The 21,211-nt window shown below is 38.4% G+C and overlaps 1 protein-coding gene across 2 annotated transcripts in view; it reads left to right on the top strand.

The window, feature by feature from the left end:
- Nucleotides 1–21,211, top strand: part of SLC35F4 (solute carrier family 35 member F4) — a 278,711-nt gene that overhangs the window by 244,511 nt on the left and 12,989 nt on the right. For both annotated transcript variants that reach the window (XM_036843259.1, XM_036843260.1), the window contains exons 2-4: nt 6,846–7,031; nt 11,253–11,550; nt 16,691–16,910. In XM_036843259.1, coding sequence (XP_036699154.1) covers nt 6,846–7,031; nt 11,253–11,550; nt 16,691–16,910 — 704 coding nt within the window. The remainder of the gene's footprint in view (nt 1–6,845; nt 7,032–11,252; nt 11,551–16,690; nt 16,911–21,211) is intronic.

The following is a 21,211-nucleotide window of genomic DNA, read 5'->3' as shown; positions in this document are numbered from 1 at the left end:
AGAAACTCTGCAAGCCAGAAGGGTGTGGCACAATATTTTTAAAGTGATGAAAGTGAAAAACCTACAACGAAGAATACTCTACTCAGCAAGGTTCTCGTTCAGATTTGATAGAGAGATAAAAAGCTTCACAGACAAGCAAAAGCTAAAAGAGTTCAGCACCACTAAACCAGCTTTAAAAGAAATGTTAAAGGAATTGCTCTAAGCAAAAAAAGTACACAGTGAGAAACATGAAAATCATGTGAGGAGAAAGCTCATCGGTAAAGGCAAATGCACAGTAAAGGTAGGAAATCATCCCTCACAAAGCCAGTAGGAATATTAAAAGACAAAAGTAGTAAAATCATCTATATTCACAATAAGCAATAATTGTGAGGGGAGGAGAGTAAAATGCAGGGTTGTTGGAATGCATTTGAAATTAAGAAATCAGCAACTTAAAACAATCATGCATATATATAGATTGCTATATAAAAACCTCATGGTAACCAAAAACCAAAAATCTATAGTAGATACACACACAAAAAAGAAAAAGATAACACTAAAGATAGTCATCAAATCACAAGACATGAGAAAAAAGAATAAAGGAATTAAAAAAAAAAAAGACCTACAAAAACAACCCAGAAACAATTAACAAAATGGCAATAAGAACATACATGTAAATAATTACTTTAAATGTAAATGGACTAAATGCTCCAATCAAAAGATATAGAGAAAAGAAATGAGAAAAAAAACGATTACATGGAGACTAAACATGCTACTAAAAAACCAACGGGTCAATGAGGAAATCAAAAAGAAAATTAAAAAATATCTTGAGACACATGACAGTGAAAACAAAACCATACAAAATTTATGGGATGCAGCAAAAGCAGTTCTTAGAAGGAAGTTAATAGCGATACAGGCCTTCCTCAAAAAAACAAGAAAAATCTCAAATAAACAACCTAACCTACCAACTAAAAGAATCAGAAAAACAAGAACAAACAAAACCTAAATTCAGCAGAAGAAAGGTAATAATAAAGATCAGGGAGGAAATAAATAAAATAGGGATTTAAAAAAACAATAGAAAAAAATCAATAAAACCAAGAGCTGGTTCTTTGAAAGGGTAAAGAAAATTGACAAACCTCTGGCCAGGCTCATCAAGAAGAAAAGAGAGAGAACCAAAATAAGCAAAATAAGAAATGAAAAAGGAAAAGTCTCAACCACAGAAATACAAAAAACCATAAGAGAATACTATGAACAATTATATGCCAACAAATTTGACAACCTAGAAGAAATGGACAACCTTCTAGAAACATAGAGCCCACCAAAACTGAATCAAGAAGAAAGAGATAATTTGAACAGACCAATCACTAGAAGTGAAATAGAATCTGTAATAATAAAAAAACTCCCTGCAAACAAAAGTCCAGGACCAGATGGCTTCACAGGTGAATTCTACCAAACATACAAAGAACTTATATTTACCAATTCTTCTCAAACTCTTCTGAAAGATTGAAGAGAAGGAAACATTCCCAAAAACATTCTGTGAAGCCACGATCATCCTGATACCAAAAGCAAACTATTACAGACTATTACATTTAGAATGGACAAAGACAAAGATACCACCAAGAAAGAAATTACAGGACAATATCTTTGATGAATATAGATGCAAAAATTCTGAACAAAATATTAGCAAACTGAATCCAAAAACACATAAAAAAAAATCATACACCATGACCAAGTGGGATTCATCCCAAGTTCACAAGGATGGTTCAACATACACAAATCAATCAATGTAATACACCACATTAACAAAAGAAAATTTAAAAACCACATGACCATCTCAATAGATGCAGAAAAAGCACTTGAAAAAATTCAACATCAATTCATGATTAAAAACTCTTACCAAAGTGGGTATACAGGGGACATATCTCAACATAATAAAAGCTATTTATGACAAACCCACAGCCAATACAATACTCAACAGTGAAAAGCTGAAAGTCTTTGCACTAAAATCTGGAACTAGACAAGGATGCCCACTCTCACCACTTCTGTTCAACATAGTATTGGAAGTCCTAGCCACAGCAGTCAAACAAGAAAACAAATAAAAGGTATCCAGATTGGAAGGGAAGAGGTAAAATTGTCACTACATGAAGATGACATGATACTATATATAGAAAACCCTAAGGACCCACACAAAAAATACTAGATCTGATAAATGAATTCAGCAAAGTAGCAGGATACAAGATTAACATTCAGAAATTGGTTGCATTTCTTTACACTAACAATGAAAATCAGAAAGAGAATGTAAAAAAAAAGAACAATTCCTTTTAAAATCGCACACACAAAAAAACCTAGGAGTAAACCTGACCAAGGAGGTGAAAGACTTACATGCTGAGAACTATGAAACATTAGTAAAGGAAATTAAAGAGGATTCAAAGAAATGGAAAGATATCCCATACTCTTGGATTGGAAGAATTAATATTATTAAAATGGCAATATTACCCAAAACAATCTATAGATTTAATGCAATCCCTATCAAATTATCCATAACATTTTTCACAGAACTAGAACAAATAATCTAAAATTTATATGGAACCATAAAAGACCCAGAATTGCCAAAGCAATCCTGAGGGGGAAAATAAAACACAGGAGACATAACTCCCCCAGACTTCAGACAATACTACAAAGGTATAGTAATCAAAACAGTATGGTACTGGTACAAAAACAGACATATAGATCAATGGAACAGAATAGAAATAAATCCACACACCTACAGTCAATTAATCTTCAACAAAGGAGGCAAGAATATAAAATGGGAAAAAAAGACAATCTCTTCAGCAAGTGGTGCTGGGAAAGTTGGACAGCCTCATGTAAATCAATGAAGTTAGAACACACCCTCACACCATGCACAAAAATAAACTCAAAATGGCTTAAAGACTTAAACATAAGACATGACACCATAAAACTCCTAGAAGAGAGCATAGGCAAAACATTCTCTGACATAAATCGTACCAATGTTTTGTTAGGTCAGTCTCCCAAGGCAATAGAAATAAAAATAAACAAATGGGACCTAACCAAACTTACAAGCTCTTGCACAGTAAAGGAAATCATTAAAAAACAAAAACAAAAATAAACACAAAAAGATAACCTACAGAATGGGAGAAAATATTTGCAAATGATGTGCCAGATAAGGGATTAATCTCCAAAATATATAAACAGCTCACACAACTCAACAATAAGAAAACAATCCAACTGAAAAATCGGCAGAAGACCTTAATAGACATTTCTCCAAAGAAGACATACAGATGGCCAGTAGGCACATGAAAATATGCTCAACATCACTAATTATTAGAGAAATGCAAATCAAAACTACAATGAGGTACCACCTCACACTGGTCAGAATGGCCATCATTAAAAAGTCTACAAATAACAAATGCTGGAGAGGGTGTGGAGAAAAGGGAACCCTTCTACACTGTTGGTGGGAATGTAAGTTGGTGCAGCCACTATGGAAAACGGTAGGGAGGTTCCTCAGAAAACCAAAAATAGAACTACCATATGATCCAGCAATCCCACTCCTGGGCATATAACTGGACAAAACTATAATTCAACAAGATACATTCACCTCTGTGTTTCTAGCAGCATTATTCACAATAGCCAAAACTTGGAGACAACCTAAATGTCCGTCTACAGATGAATAGATAAAGAAGTGGTACATATATACAATGGGATACTACTCAGCCATAAAAAAAGAACAAAATAATGCCACTTGCAGCAACATGGATGTGACTAGAGGTCATCATACTAAGTAAAGTAAGTCAGAAAGAGAAAGACAAATACCGTACGATATCACTTATATGCAGAATCTAAAATGTGACACAAATGAACCTATCTACAAAACAGAAACAGACTCACAGGCAGAGATCAGACTTGTGGTTGCCAAGGGGATGGGGAGAGGGATGGACTGGGAGTTTGGGGTTAGTAGATGCAAACTATTACATTTAGAATGGACAAACAACAAGGTCCTGCTGTATAGCACAGGGAACTATATCCAATCTCCTGAGATAAACCATAATGGAAAAGAATATTAAAAAAAAAAGAATGGGGGCTTCCCTGGTGGTGCAGTGGTTGAGAATCTGCCTGCTAATGCGGGGGACACGGGTTCGAGCCCTGGTCTGGGAAGATCCCACATGCCGCGGAGCAACTGGGCCCGTGAGCCACAACTACTGAGCCTGCACGTCTGGAGCCTATGCTCCGCAACAAGAGAGGCCACGATAGTGGGAGGCCCGCGCACCGTGATGAAGGGTGGCCCCCGCTTGCCGCAACTGGAGAAAGCCCTGGCGCAGAAACAGAGACCCAACATAGCAATCAATCAATCAATAAAATAAATCTTAAAAAAAAAAAAAAAAAAAAAAGAATGTATATATGTGTATAACTGAGTCACTTTGCTGTACAGCAGAGATTGGCACAAACTGTAAATCAACAATATTTCAATTTAAAAAAGTATTATTAAAAAAAAAAAAAAGATGTAGAGTGGCTGAATGGATCCAAAACCAAGACCTACAAGAAACTCACTTCATATCCAAAGACATAAACAGATTGAAAGTGAGAGATGGAAAAAGGTATCCATGCCAATGGAAATCAAAAGAAAGCCAGGGTAGCAATACTTTCATCAGACAAAATAGAATTAAAATAGAGTTAAAGTAGAGACTGTTACAAGAGACAAAAAAATACACTACGTAATGATCAAGGGATCAATCTAAGAAGATATAACAATTGTAAATATACATGCACCCAACATAGGGGCACCTAAATACATAAAAGCAAATATTAACAGACATAAATGGACAAATCAACAATAACATAATACTAATAGGGGACTTTAACACCCCACTTACATCAATGGACAGATCATTCAGACAGAAAATCAACAAGGAAACACTGGCCTGAAGTGACATATTAGACAAGATGAAATTAACAGATACATATAGAGAGAGAACATTTGTCCAAAAGCAGCAGAATACACATTCTTGTCAAGTGCATATGGAACATTCTCCAGGATAGATCACATGCTAGGCCACAAAATCAAGCCTCGGTATATTTAAGAAAATTGAAATCATATCACCATCTTTTCTAACAACAACACTATGAGACTAGAATTCAACTACAAGAAAAAAACTGCAAAAAGCACTGACATGTAGAGGTAAACAATATGCTACTAAACAACCAATGAATCACTAAAGAGATCAAATAGGAAATAAAAAAATACCTGGAGACAAATGAAAACAAAAACACAATGACTCAAAATCTATGGGACTCAGCAAAAGCGGTTCTAAGAAGGAAGTTTATAGCTATACAAGCTTACCTCAGGAAAGAAAACATTTCAAATAAACGATCTAATTTTACACCTAAAGGAGCTAGAAAGCAAAGAACAAACAAAACCCATTAGTAGAAGGAAATAAATCATAAAGATCAGAGCAGAAATAAATGAAATAGAGGCTAAAAAAATTGAAAAGATCAATGAAACTAAGAGCTATTTCTTTGAAAAGATAAACAAAATTGATAAACCTTTAGCCAGACTCATCAAGAAAAAGAGAGGGTCCAAATCAATAAAATCAGAAATGAAAAAGGAGAAGTTACAACGGACACGGCAGAAATACAAAGGATCATAGTTGCTATGAGCAACTATATGCAAATAAAACGGACAAAACGGACAACCTAGAAGAAATTCATAATTATGTACAATCTCCCAAGTCTAAACCAGGAAGAAATAGAAAATATAAACAGACTAATTACCAGTAATGAAATTGAATCAGTAATAAAAAAAAAAATCTCCCAGTAAACAAAAGTCCAGGACCAGGTGGCTTCACAGGTGAATACTACCAAACATTTAGAGAATAATTAACATCTGTCTTTCTTAAATTATTCAAAAAAATTTGCAGAGGCAGGAACACTTCCAAACTCATTCTGTGATGTCAGCGTCACCCTGATACCAAAGCCAGACAAAGATATAACAAAAAAAGAACATTGCAGGCCAATATCACAGATGCAAAAATGTAGATGCAAAAGTCCTCAACAAAATATTAGCAAACCAAATCCAACAATACATCAAAAGGATAATACACCGTGATCAAGTGGTATTTATCCCAGGGATGCAAGGGTTTTTCAATATCTGCAATGTGATACACCACATTAACAAATTGAAGGATAAAAACCATATGATCATCTCAATAGATGCAGAAAAAGCTTCTGACAAAATTCAACTTCCACTTATCATTAAAAATTCTCCAGAAAGTGGGAATAGAGTGAACTTACCTCAACATAATATAGGGCATATATGACAAACCCACAGCTAACATCATTCTCAACAGCGAAAAAGCTGAAAGTATTCCACTCTCACTACTTCTATTCAACATATTGGAAGTCCTAGCCAGAGCAGGGAGACACAACAAAGTTGGATTTTAGTGATCAATCTGATGGAAAAGTGTATAGTGGATTTAATAGGAGACCCTGTTGGCAGTCTTACCAGTTAGGAATTCAACAGTCAGCCTTACGAAGAAAAGGGAGGAAGCAAGCATAACATCACTTTGCTTTCCTTGAGGTAAACTATTTGACTGTGATAACAGTTCTAATTCAGAACAGATATGTCAACCCAAACACCATTTTCTAATGTTCATTTCCAGTTAATGGATTTATCTAAAAAGACCCTTTGTCTTAGGGACACAGACCTTGCCAACATAGCATTCTCTTTTTAGGACCCCCTTTTTTAAAATTAGAAATGAACTCAATGAATGTTCCATATATTTTACTGCCAAGGCATTTAAAAATCTGTTTTCCTTCAGGAAATTCTCAAACTGGTATGAACTCTTTCTTCCCAGGTACCTCCAGATCATCAGTTACTCGATGTAAACCAGGAGCCAACTGCCCCAGTTCACACAGCAGCGTCAGCAGACAACTGTCCCCTCTGTCTGTCACCGAAGATTCTTCTGCTCCTATCCTTGAACTTCAGAGTCGAGGATCCTCTGGAGTTTGTGGACATAGAGCCGAGAGGCAGAACAGATCAGGTATGTGGGTAACCTCCTCTTAAATAACAGTATATTTGGTAAGCTTCTAGCCAGCAATGAAAGATCTCACCATTGGCACAGAACGTAGAGATGTTACATGGACTCTCAGGAGTGCATGTGGGGAAAGTTGATCAAGTGGGAGGAGAAGGAAGAAAGGAAATGTGCAGATATAATCCATTAATGATGTACGGTGTACAGTGTAGCAGAGAAATAATACCAAAACCTATAATTGGAGGGCTTAACAGTGACTTCTAATGAAGTTTATAAGGAAACTAGTTTTCTCATCTTCAAGATGTCAAAAGCCAGCATCTTTTACCTCAATCCTGGGATTTAGTAATAGCACACTGTACCCATTCTGAGAAGAATAAAAGTACCAGTAAAATCACAGACTCTGCTCTTGTCTTTATGAGGACTGCCAGTCCTTGGAGCCCTTCTAGTTTTCCCAATTTTACACCTCCCTCAGGACACTTCAGTTGTCTCCCTGATCAGCATTTACTATTAAATCAAGACCTTCGGCATTTCCTCATATCTGCCTGACCACTTACCAACTCCTGGGTTACTTGGTTACTGGAATTGCTAGATAAATTTCCTTACTATATCCATGGGTTTCCCAGCAAACTTATCATTTTAAAATGCAGCTGGGTCCACTAGGCTGCTGCCCAATACTGTTACATTTTGGTGGTGGACATCGTACTGCCTTCCCCAGAGATGCTGTCAAGCTCTGAGTCCTTACTCACTTCCTCTCATCATCTGACCACACTTCTACTTTCCTGAAAAGACTAAAACAATTGTGTGCTAAGAGATGCTTTCCTCTCTGCCTCAAAATGTCTCTGTTCTCTTGTTTGCGAATTTGCTAATTACCATCATTGTGGGGACCACCTTTGATTTTTGTGTTTGCTACCATTCTGATGTTGACTCCTGCATCCATGATCACCTTCTCTCCATCTCTTCCACCTACATTTTCAATCTCTCCTTCTCCGTTTATTCCTTCAGCTTGGGCAGCAACATATTAAAATCTCTTGCATCCTTAAAATCAATAGTGACAACAGCAAAAACAACAAAATACTCTATTCAAAATAAGTGGGTAGTGAAAAAAACCTGAAAAAAAACCCCTCAAACTTTGAGAACACTAGCTTAAAAAAATAAACAGAAGAGAAATGGTAATTCAGGGGACTCAGGTAAACAAAGGTATAGAGGAAGTGTGAAAGCCTCTTGTAGGGTCCTACTTATTTGATAAGAGGTTTTATATGAGAAAAGATTTTTTTCAAAAAATGACAATATTTTAAAATGGAATCTCAGCAACTATGGACCCCAAGGCTAAAACTCTTTTTTAGAAAGTGAAGAAAATCACATGTTAAATCTTCAGAAAGTTTTAATTGGCTTTAATAAGTTACAGTAATATTCTTATCATCCCAGTTATCTGCAGAACAGTATGTTCCAGTTAATTAAATATGGTTAATAAATTTGCCCTACCTATCATATACAGATTACAAATCTTAAAAACTGTACCATTAAAGACCACATGGGGCATGATTTACTCTTTCTGTAATAATTCAGAAGACATTTGGGGATATTCCTAGACACCAAAAAGAAAAGAGAAAAGGAGAATAATCTGAAGACCATTCTTTCATGAATGTTATGGTACTTAACCTCAAAATGAAGCCCATGAGATAGATATTACCACTGTTTGACAGAGAACCTAAGATGGAATTAAACATATACTCAGGGCCATCCAATGGCAGGACTAGGACTTTCACTCATGTTTCCAAATTCCAGTGGCCTCTACCATCAATTTGTATGACTCCAATCAAGGTTCATAGAAATGGATGGAATTCCTGGTAAATCAATTTTAATGATATATACAAAACAATAAATCTAAGCAGGAGTCTAGAAAATCATGTTTAAAATGGTCAGAAAAATAAAAGAACTCTGGAGAGCCAATCTTTCTATGATATCTGTAATAGTAAAATTAAAAAATTGTCAACAATTCAATTTAGTTAGCAGAAGAAAGAATGAGTCAATACTAGGTGGGGATTTAGGTGACTATTGGTGTCATCAAAAATATTCTCCATGCTCTGACGGTGGTACAGATGCAATCTTCAAAGAAGGTGACCGTGAAGGCAGATACCAACCCATAGGGATACTTAAAATCTTTGTAGAATCCTTCCTCCTTTATAAGCTATTCCCTGAGAATAATGTGATCTGAAGTGTAGTAGAGTACACCTTTCTCTTAATATCACTTCTATTAAACCTTATGCAAGACTGCCATTCCTGCCGTGAAACAGAACTTTTTCTCCAAACCATTTCTGAAACTTCCAGTGCTTAAACGGGGAGCTCAAGCCTGAAACCTAGACAGAATCAATATTCAGAATAAAAAGTTTAGACCTTGGAGTCATACTGTCTTAGGCTCAACCTTGAACAACCTTTAATACAAGCCTCAGTTTTTTCATCTGTAAAATGGGAATAATACCCACTTAATTGGGTAGGCTCATGTTCCCTTCCCAGACTTCCAACACCAGAGTCTCTTATTCCACCCTCTTATTCATTTTTGTTTTTTTCCCTTTACTCTCTGTATAAGCCACATGATCATAGAGGGAATTTGCAGAACCGTTATCAGGTATAGTCTGTACACAGGCAAGGGAGCTGGCTAACATACTTACAGACTCGTCTCAATGTCACTGCATCATGGGAGTTTCTCCTGATCATTACGCCCCTCTCCTCTTAACAAGTGCTTCTCCTCTGCTTCCATGTGGCCTTGTATCTGCCATACTTGGCCCTTATCATACTGTATTAGATGTGTTTTCTGGCCTTTGTCTAGATTATGAGCTCAAGTCTTTCTTTTTTGAACCCCTGGGACCCGACTAACTAACTCCTGGTAGTCTCCATAGGACTTTGTTGAATAAATAAATAAAAGAATACCAGTTTTCATCTTCTGGAGGCCTAGGCTCTGAGAACTCTGTTTATAAGACTTGGAAGTCATGTAGTAATTGCTGTGTTCATCCTTACTTGGTTTATATTCTGCAGTGAAGAATTCACTTTCAAGTCTTGCTACCCACTTTCCCCAAATAATTATATCAGGAAGCCTTAGCTGGATGAAAGCCTTTACCCCAGTGGGGCAGTCCCACCTGGGTCATTAAGCAGTGCACACACATTCAGCAGGAGAGCCAGCAGATTCTGGAGAGGAAAAGTGAGAAACCATCCACTCTCACCTGCTATCTGTGGGCTGCACCACTTTCTTAACCCCAGGATAAGCCTTACGCTCAAAGGAGGTCCCTGGAGACACAGCAGAATCTTGCAGACAATTCTGCCTCCTTTCCCCCAGCATTCTACTATCTGGGGACTCAGGGTGACCACTGCTCCCATGAAATTTCCTGACAGGTACATAGATTCATTGTGTTGAACTTGTTTTCTCTATCAGGGGAGAAGGCCTTTATGATTGTCACTTTCAGAGAGCTTTGACTATTTTAGTGGGGAAAAAATGCTACTAAATTTTCTTAGTAAATGTAAAAATACAAAGCAGAACTCACTGTGCTCCCAGAAACATATTAAGTCGTAATTTGCTCTGAGGTGGAAGGTAATTTTGTGCAGTCCAGACTTGCTCTGTTTTGGGGACACATCCTTTTCAGCTTAATAGTCATCTCTGCTGCAGTTAAAAAACAAAAAACAAAAAACTCAGTGGAATATAACAGCAAATACTTATTTCTTGTTCACATTTCATGTCAGCAGACACAGGGTTCTGCTCATTCTCCCACAGAGACCAAAAGCGCAGCTTCTGTTTGGGATTCTCCGTCCTAGTGGCAGAAAGGAAGAGTTAGAGAGGTAGTGGGACCCTGTGATGCCTCTTAAAGCTCCTGCTGAGCGGTGGCATACCACACACCTGTTTACGTTTGATCAGACAAAGCAGGTTACGTGGCCAAGGCCAAAGCCTTTGGAGCTGAAATGTGTAATGCTCTCACAAGGAAGTGGGTAGGGTACACCCAGGAACAGAGAGCACCCACCAAGTTCATGAGCATCGTCATAGCCTGGATAGGGGTCCAGATACACACTGTACCTTACAGAGCAGAGACTCCAGATTCCAGACAGAAAATGAGCTAGAGTTATCTGTCTCTTCAAATGACAGCAGGAGAAAAAAAAAGAACACTGGTGATTCTACTGTCTGCCTTTTTGATTGCTGTTTTATAACTTGATTTCCACACATTTGTGTTCCTTTCCTGTTTGCAGGGGATGACGGAACGCAGACTCATCCTGAGAATAGCAGCCAAGAAAACATAATCAAGGCTCGCTGCCTATCCTGCGCGTCTATGGTTCTGAAGGCCATCTGGGGACTTTTGATCATCTTGTCAGTGTCATCATCTTGGGTTGGAACCACACAGATTGTAAAAATTACTTATAAGAACTTCTACTGTCCATTTTTCATGACTTGGTTTTCAACAAACTGGAACATTATGTTTTTCCCAGTCTATTACTCTGGTCATCTGGCCACTGCTCAAGAAAAGCAATCTCCCATGAAAAAATTCAGGTAGGTTTCATGTTAAATGGCCAATAGGAGATGGTTTGAAATAATTTCATGCAAATATGCATAATTTCATCTCTTTGGAATATGAGTTGAGTTGAGGAGTGTGGAGAGGCAGAATCTAAGGTCGGTAGTGAACATATTAACACTAGGAAACAGAATCAGTACCACCCCAAAAATTATTAAGTGTCTACAACGTGCCAGGCACTGTGCTGGTGCTTTTGTGTATCTTATCTTATTAACCATCGTTGGTGGTAACAGCCACGTTTTAAGACGGTGTTAATTATCCCCATTTTAACACAAGAGGTAATAGGTTTGGAGAGATTCAGGGACTTGTCCACGGTCACACACTTATAAGTAATGGAACCCAGATTTTAATTCAGATCAATTTATCTCTTGCCACGTTTTAAAAGAACAACCCAGGGTCTCGAGCCCAGGAAAAAAAAAAAAAACTGTATTAATAAGATTATTACAAAAACATTTGCTCAGTATTCTGGACACAGTGGTGTTATAGCAGATGAAATGACTTGGTCTCAGGTAAAGGGAAGTTTGGCCTTGGGATGGTTTCAAAGATGCTGTTCTTTGCTGGGTAGGAGCACAGAGAGGCTTGTCTGTTGGTTTGCTAGCCATGAACTTGATAGTGCCATGGTTCTAGTGGTTGCCCGGAGCTAAACCTGACTTCTGCAGCCCCATCTTGGGGAGATCAGGAAGCTGGCAGACATGTCATCCAGCCCTGCACAGCACTCAAGGAAGGCAAAAGCAGCATTCGGGTCAAAGTCCTGTGCTAACAGACAGCTTCTTGAAAAGAAAAGCCAGAACTAAGGAATAACTTCCAGGACCGTCACTCTGATCACCAAGAGAAAACAGCAGTCTTGACCTCAGCAGATGGCAGTGGGAGAGCGACAGTTTTCTTCACCCGCTTACTGCTCCTCAGCAGAATGACAATAAATTTGTATTGCAGGAGCCAAAATAACCTTTCTTTCTTGCCCTTTTACCTAATGAAAGGAAGGAGTGACTGTTACCATTGATGCATTATAAGACTGTTCTTGAAAACTTAAGACATTGTGAAGGCTTAATCTTCAACTTCCAATTTATCACCAGCTTGGAAGTGCCCGGGAATATTGAAGTCACACTGTGAGCTGATTTTCCACGTGTGTCCATGAACGGTCAGCTATCATTAAAGAAACAAAAACCAATTCAAGAACGATAAATGTTTTCTGGTTTGGAGGAAAGAAAAAAGCCTTATACCTGTTTGGGATTGCTAAAAATACTTTCTATTTCTTCCCATCAAAATAGACATGATGCTGGGGCATAAGATCTTTATTAATAACAATATTTAATACATGATTGCAAGGGACATGATTATCAGAATAAAATTCTCCCTGTTTGAAAATACCTCCATTTACCCATAGCATGTGTTCCTATGGTTTAGACACACATGCTGATAAAAACAGCAAAAGTTTAGTCTGGGAAGTAATACCTCAGAACACCTCAAAGCAAGCCAAGTCAGTTTTATTGAAGAGAATACATTTACAAGAGGCTCCTGCTGACAGACGTGTTGTCTGGGGAATGAGTTTCATCTTCACCCCATCTCTCATGTTGAACTAACTCTGAATTTAGTGAGACCTGTGACTTGACAAGACACCTCATCCTGTTAGTGCCTCGTGTGAAGTTGACCATTTCTGAAACTGAATCAAAGAGCTTTTATTGTCAAGCAGAAAACATTGTCTGTGAAAGGAATATTCTCCAGTGGCCCCCTCCATAGGAGAGGTAAACATTGCCAGAAAGTGCTGAGATCCTTGATCTTTTTTCCCTGTAGACTCATTAACACCATCTGCCAAGAAGACAACTCCTGAAGCTCTTATGGCAGAACAAGGGGAAAATAGAGTTAATATATAAGACTGAAAACAGGATTTGTCCCATAGCGCCAGACCCTCTGCCTATTTTCTCCTTTTCTCTTGAATGCTATGAAAGCATTTCTAGTCTTTTTCTTATCACTAACATCAAAAGAATTTTCAGTAAGGTATCAAATCTAGATGGTAAGGATTGTTCATTTGGAAGTAGTTTTTGATATTTCAATCATTCCATTTATATACTATCAAGAGAATTCAATTGCCTCAGGTGAATTTGAAATTTAAGAAGAAAAAAATTATGTACCATAGTTTTGATGGTATATCAAAAGGGTATCAAAGGGTAATTTCTTAAGAAAAAAAACTCTAGAAAGCATGAAACTAGAGCCAAAGATAAATTTGCCACATGTCAGGAAGCTACGAAATGTGCTTAAGATGCCATCTGACATACAGAAAGGGTTGCATAACTAGTAGCTGCTGGAACAATGATGAGCATAGTTACGTTATTAGTGTCCCCCGACTTCTAAGCTTCTTTCCAAGTTTTGCCTCCTGTCAATGCCTCTTGTCTAGAAATTCTGATCTCATCATCCCAAGGAGAGACCTGCTATTGTTATTTCCTTCTCCATAGAAATCCATCTTTTTTTTAAAAAAAAAAATCACATTTCCCAGCACTTACTGCTTAAATGGCAAAAGGTTTTACCCAGGTGAACTGGCGTTTGAATGGACAGCATTTTTAATTCTTGTAACAGCAGTGAGAAGCGGGGAGAAGGTTGGCAGTGAGATGAGAAGGGAAGAAGAAAGGGTAACAAGGAGGAAGCCAGTACCTGGGGGCCAGGATGAGCCAGGCCAAGAGCCTCTGCCGGGCAGCAGCGCTTTGCCTGGGGGACTCTCCCCATCCATGTGCCTCCACTGACTTCCCCAGGGGGCAGGGTGTTCCGTCTCCTGAATCCAGTCTCTGCTGGAGAGCACTCTACCCAGCATGATGGTGGGCTCTGGGAAGGAAGAACCGTCACTGGCTAAGGCCAGTGATAAGAAAAGAAATACTGGGCTTCCCTGGTGGCGCAGTGGTTGAGAATCTGCCTGCCAATGCTGGGGACACGGGTTTGAGCCCTGGTCTCGGAAGATCCCACTTGCCACGGAGCAACTGGGCCCGTGAGCCACAACTACTGAGCCTGCGCGTCTGGAGCCTGTGCTCCGCAACAAGAGAGGCCGCGATAGTGAGAGGCCCGCGCACCACAATGAAGAGTGGCCCCCGCTCGCCGCAACTAGAGGAAACCCAAGCACAGAAACGAAAACCCAACACAGCTATAAATAAATAAATAAATAAATAAATTTATTAAAAAAAAAAAAAAAAAGTAAAGCCCCCAAGGTCAGACCATCTCATCGGCAACATGCAAATCACGATCTGCATCAGAGATTTAAAAAAAAAAAAGAAATACTTTAATCAGAAATGGATTTGTTGTGGTTCTTAATAAATGTGTATTTTAAAAGACATTTAGCAGTTATAGATGTCAGGATAAACCCACGACTCTCCACTCCAGCTGTCCCTGGCAGACTTCCTCACAGAGCAAATCCCTTTGTAAGTACAGAACACAAAATGTGTGCCCAGCTGCTCTATGAAAACTGCTGCTTGCTCTGTGTGTAACTCTGATTCCGAGTATCTCAAAGGTAGGGCTTTAGAAAGGCCATCCATTTTATAATACTGTAAATCAACTACACTTCAGTAATACAAAACAGGCCATCCATTTTATAATAATGTAAATCAACTACGCTTCAATAAAACAAAACAGAGAGGCCATCCATTTACCTGTGTGTGTGAGCACGTGTAACTTCTGTTTACTTTGCAAAAGGCTTTGCCTCTGGCTTATTTAGTCCCTTCATTGACGTTCTGTCTCCTTCAAGTTAAAATTTAGCTTTGGGAATCCCATTTCCATTTTACAAAAGTCTTTCCATTTTGGTTGTCTGCCACATGAAAGTAAAATCACGACATGACTGTCTATGTGTTCAAAATGCATTTTTAACCTTCCCAGAATCACTGGCCTATGATTCCCTGTGTTCTCAGCTGCTTGGAAGCAACGTTTACGATGAGACTTGATTTTGAAAGCCGTATCCCTGTGCTTGGAACCTCACCACTTTGTCATGCCCTCCCCCCATGTGGTCCTCCTGTGGGGTAAATTGCTTCATACATGGGAGGCAAACATTGGCTGGAGATTACTTTGCTTTGCAATACTTTGAGGCATAATTATTTCTCTTCAGAAAGAGCTAGAAGAGAAACCAGAAACTAGTACTACCTAGAGCCATTTAAATAGATTTATAAACCTTATAAACATGCAAATATGAATAACTTGTTGCTTTAAACAGAATATTTATAGTACTCTTGAAAATACAATGCCTGGCACAAGATAGCTGCCCAATGAAAGCTTGAATGTTCATGTACAACTGAGTGAAAAAAATAAAGCTGAATTTTCCCAGCCTGTTTTCAGTCCATAATCAAAAAGGCACTGCTATTCTATCACTTTCAGTGTTGCCTATATGTATCGCTAGCTTCAACATTTTGATTAAAACAATCCTTTGGGCTAAATAGTCAATTTAGTCAGAAACCAAGCAAATCAAAGATTTAACTGAAATGACTATTTTCACACAATGAATTCAGACAATTCCTCCAGAATGGCCAGGTGTTTGTACATAAATGCAACCTGAATTTTATTTATTTATTTTACCATTTGGGGGTTATCACAGATGCTTCCTTCATTTTTTTCTGCCTTAAGAATGCTAGAGGAAAAAAGAAATTTGTCCATTGGACAGATATGTCAGAAAAAGGCATAATGTTTTAGGAATAATGAAATCCCAAGCTGTTCATGCCTACACATGATATGTGAGGCTGCACGTGGTCTGTAGCCCATTCAAACAGTAGCAACCATTTTGACCCTGTTGTATTCGTCCACTGGGAAAGAATCATCTGTCTCTTCGAATAGCTAGTAATTCCAGCAACCATTCATTTCTGGATTTCTCCGGGCTTCTCTGAGAATGTTTGGCAACAGCAGAAAGGCTACCTCCAGGAATCTCCAGAGAATGGGTAGGAAAGGCTTAGCTCTGTGCCTGGGGAGATGTGGACTCCTCCACGGAACCCTTTGCGCTCACAGCCTGTAGGTGGCAGAACTGGGTTCAGTAGGTTCCACAGACGAATGATGGGTCTTCAGGGTTTGTGCTCTTGCCTAAAAATGGCTGTCAAGAGTTAGTCTACACAAGATGTGTTAAAATTAATACCTGACTATTAATCTCTATTTCTTCTCTAGGGAATGCAGTCGAATTTTTGGTGAAGATGGTCTGACGTTGAAGCTCTTCCTTAAAAGAACTGCTCCCTTTTCTATTCTATGGACTTTGACTAATTACCTGTATTTACTGGCTTTAAAGAAGCTGACAGCCACAGATGTCTCTGCTCTGTTCTGTTGTAACAAAGCCTTTGTCTTCTTGCTGTCGTGGATCGTGCTGAAAGACAGGTTCATGGGAGTGAGGGTAATGGCACACTTGATTCAATGCGTAAGGCCGCATTTAATCATAGATCCTTGGTATCAGGAGAGCTGCTTTGTTTTGTGGAGTTTCTGCAAAACTTTCCCCATTGGTTCTGAGTACAGATTGAAATTTGAAGTTGCATTAGGACGCCCAGGCAGTTACAACATCATGAGAAGATAAAGAGATTGTTTCCATTGGAATCAGTCAGCTGATTTCAACAGGAGGCACTCAGGGAAAAGAAGTTCTTGTCTTAGAATTAATGGTGTGATCAACTCCTTCTGTCCTCGGGAAAGAAGGGTCTGAGAAAATTAGCCACAGTAAAGATTATGATTTGCTTTTTTTCCAGTCAACATATGTTGGGACAACTCCCTCATGTTTTTTCTCCCCAGAGATGGATTTAATTAATATTGGTGTAAGTAGATAAGGTTACCAAACAGTAACTAAAGTCACCAGTAATGGCACAATGCTGTTAAAAGTGGCTATATATCTAGTGTGACTAACTAGATATGGAACTAAAAGCAATAACTCTTACTTTGGGGTACAAATCCTTAATTGAACTGCATTAAACTTCCACCAACCACTTCAGTTCTGAGTTTATCCCTTTCACAGGTAACATGGATTTAAAAATAAAAATTTTTTTTGTATGCTTGATCTTTGTTAGATTGATTGAAAGCCATGCAGATGTACGGAGCCAGATCTCATTCATATAATATGGCATACCACCATGATGAAAATGTTGAGTAAATAGTTCTTTGAAAGGAGGTCCAAACGAATAGCCTTTTTCCAGAAGATAAACATCACACAATTATTGTTCTCCAAAAGAGATGTCCAAGACTGGATTTGAAACACATTTTGCTATCAAAATATTGCTCTTGTTGCAATGATTCCAGGGTCCTTGCCCTGCTAAATGCTGAAATTCATGTCTATATTAGAGAGAGAGTTTGTGACAGCTATTATCCTGAAAACTTCATCTTAATAGCCAATTAGCTAATTCTGGTTGTATCTTGGGAAATGCTGCTCAGAAATTCAGAACTGAAACTTGACATGAACAAGTGAAAAGCTACAGCAGAAGACAACACAAGAAACTGAATCAGTCCATGATACCATTAAACTATACCAGATGTGGTCCCATACTCATTCTCCATAGCTAATCTTAGATTTCACACCCAAAGGGCTTAGCATCATGTTTTCACACATGAAGCATTGGTACTGTCTGTCCACCATCAGGTGCCCTGACAAGTACTTGAGAACAAGAACCTTCTTTACATTGCTCACTGATCCATTCAGCTTGGGCTACATAATTTGTGGGCGCCAGTGAAAAGTGAAAATGCAGGCCTCCTGTTGAAAAAAATTGTGAATAATTTCAACAAGGCAACATCAGGGAGCCCACTGCATCTGCACAGGTCATATGCCCATGAAACTAGTTCTACCTCTATCTCTAACACCTAGAATAATACAAGGGACGAAGTTGGGACTCTACATATTTAAGGATATAGTGAATGAACTCATGCTTACAAGATCTTTCTCTTGTCTATCTACCACCACCTTGGATCACCCATGAGTATTTGGAGGGCCTTGTCAGAAGAGAGGGCAAGAAAGGAGATTTAGGGGCTTTTCTGCTCTTTCAGTGTCATGTGAATACCAAAAGGATATAGATATGTTCACTATTAGATTTACCAGTGAGCAAATCAATTGTATTAGAGTGAATGAATGCATTTAACCATGGAACTTACTTATGCAAGAGGTCATATCAAAAGAAGCTTGATGTTTATTTGAGGACTTTTAGGGGGAAAAGCTCAGCTGTGTCACATTTAAATGGCAGATTTAGGAAATCTGCCTAGAAGCTACAAAGCATTTCTATCTTAAAATTTGCATCTGTGGTGGGTTTAATGGTAGCCCCCAATAAGGTGTCCACAATCTAATCCCCAGAACCTGTGAACGTGACCTTACTTGGAAAAATAGTCTTTGCAGACATAATTAACTTAAGGATTTTGCAAAGAGGAGATCATCCTGGTTGATCTGGGTGGCTCCTAAGTCCAATAACAGGTATCCTTATGAGAGACACACACAGGAAAGACACACAGAAGAGGAGAAGGCAATGTGACCACAGAGATAGAGATTGCAGTGATGCAGCCACAAGCCCAGGAAAGCCGGGGCAACCACCAGAACCTGGAAGAGGCAGGAATGTAATATTATTCTCTCCCAGAGTTGCTGTTGGGAGCATGGCCCTGCCCAATTTTGAACTTCTGGCCTCCAGAACTATGAGAGAATAGATTTCTGCTGTTTTTAGTAACCAAGTTTGTGGTAATTTGTTACAGCAGCTTCAGGAAACTAATACATCATCTGTAAGTAATAAGACCTGATAGAAAAATTGTTAAGTAGCCAATAAATAGTTGTTAATAAGTAAATACATAAATTAAGACATCATAATGACAACATAGTAAGTATTAATGTCAGGCATGCTGGGAGAAGTCAGGTATTTTTCTTTTTAAATGATAGGAGGTGCTTCACTTCTCACTGTGAAACATTAGGAAGTGTTTAATGCCATGTTCTAGAGGAATGTCAAGGTGTAATTTTAATAATGCCCATAATCAGGCCATGGAATATAAGAAGCACTGAAACATATTCAGCATTTTGCCTTTTGACCGTATCAGCAGTTCTTTTCCTTCTGAGATATATTGAGAACATGTATAATTAGGTCATTTGAGAAATTAGAGGAGGACGAATAGAATACTGACAACATAAATGCAGCTCTTATTGCCTACACCCGTAAATAGGACAAAGCCTGTAGATGCCACCCCACTTGACTACTCGTTTTTTTAAATAGTTAAAGGGTTGCTTTCAGTCATCAAATCAAAATGTATATTTCTGACTCATTCTAAGTCTTCAGTAGTTCAGAAAAGGTTTGGGGATTATCATTCTCATTTGCATGACCCCAAGAATGATCACCCTTAAGATAAAACATATGGCCTCCCCTACTTCTATTTTTCATGTCAAAATGACACGATGAACAGAATGAAGGATGCTTTAAATTATAATATCAGTAAATACGGGTTTATCTGGAGCACCAGTTGGCCAGAATTAGCAATGCTCACATATAAAACTAATTATATGTTTTGAATAACTTGTTAATATTTAGTTTCCTTGGAATATTGATTGAATCACAGATGGAAAGGTAGTCTGCCATACATTTAGTTTTCTATTATGAAATCCTTTCAACCAATTTCTGGTGAGTTTTGGTGTGTTAAAAAACTCATAAGTAGTTGCTTACAGCTGATGTATGATAATCATGTGGAAATTAGTAAACTTCTTTAAAGACCTTTCTTTTTAATTGCAAAAATGTTGCTAAGTGAGAATCCAGCTCTTGCAGCATTGAAGATGGGTGTTTTTCCCATCTCCAAGGTCCTGTTTTGTTTAGCTAGCATTCTTAAATTCATCAGAACCAGAATATCACTGAATATCAATGATATTGATATTGATCACAGAATATCTATAAAAAAAGTTCTCCTCAAAAAAAAAAAAAAACACAAAAAAACCAAATGAGCCACTCCTTCAGGTTTTCTTCTCTATCACTGGCATCCATTTCACTCCAATGAAAAGTAAATGTCAGACTAGAAAATTAACACCCTTTCTTTCAGATCTTGTCCCCCCCTTATTTTTATATTATTAATTGAAAATGTTCATTCATTTTCAAATTCCCTTAAACATGTGAAGAAAATTGGTGGGCGGTGAATGGTTCAGCAGACCCCAACTTTTATAGCAGATTGAGGAAATGAATTTGTGTCCCTTCAGCTTGGTAGCCATCTATTTTCTAGGTATAACTGGGTCCTTATGTGTTTAGTTTCCCAGACTGTGGCTCTTTTGGAGACTTTCCTCCATCCGCCAAGAACTGACTGGGGTATGACAGTTAAATGGAATCTTTCATTGCTTAAACTGCTCTTCTCTGAATTCAAATTGGGCTCCAGGGCACTCTAAATCAATCAGGACCCTGGAGCTGAGTGGCTACTGATTTGTGCCAATATTACATATTTAGATCTTGTTTCCATCTTGCCTCTGATTGGCATTTCTGCAGCAACTCTTCATTCCTGGGCAGTGCAGACTGCTCTGTCTAGAACCTTCATGCTTCCCGCTGGAGGCAGTAGAGGACGGGCAGTGGGGCTCATCCCCTTTCATCCTCCTCTTGGCAGGAGAATGATTCATGAATACAGGGAGGGGAGAGCCGAGTTGGAAAGGCTCTCCGATTTTATGCCCTCAAGGAACCCATAACCCCTGTCAACAAGGTGCAGTCAATAGGTCTCATCTAC

The sequence above is a fragment of the Balaenoptera musculus genome, chromosome 2 (assembly GCF_009873245.2).
Source record: "Balaenoptera musculus isolate JJ_BM4_2016_0621 chromosome 2, mBalMus1.pri.v3, whole genome shotgun sequence".
Lineage (NCBI taxonomy): Eukaryota > Metazoa > Chordata > Mammalia > Artiodactyla > Balaenopteridae > Balaenoptera > Balaenoptera musculus.
This window is presented reverse-complemented; position numbering and strand designations above follow the sequence as displayed.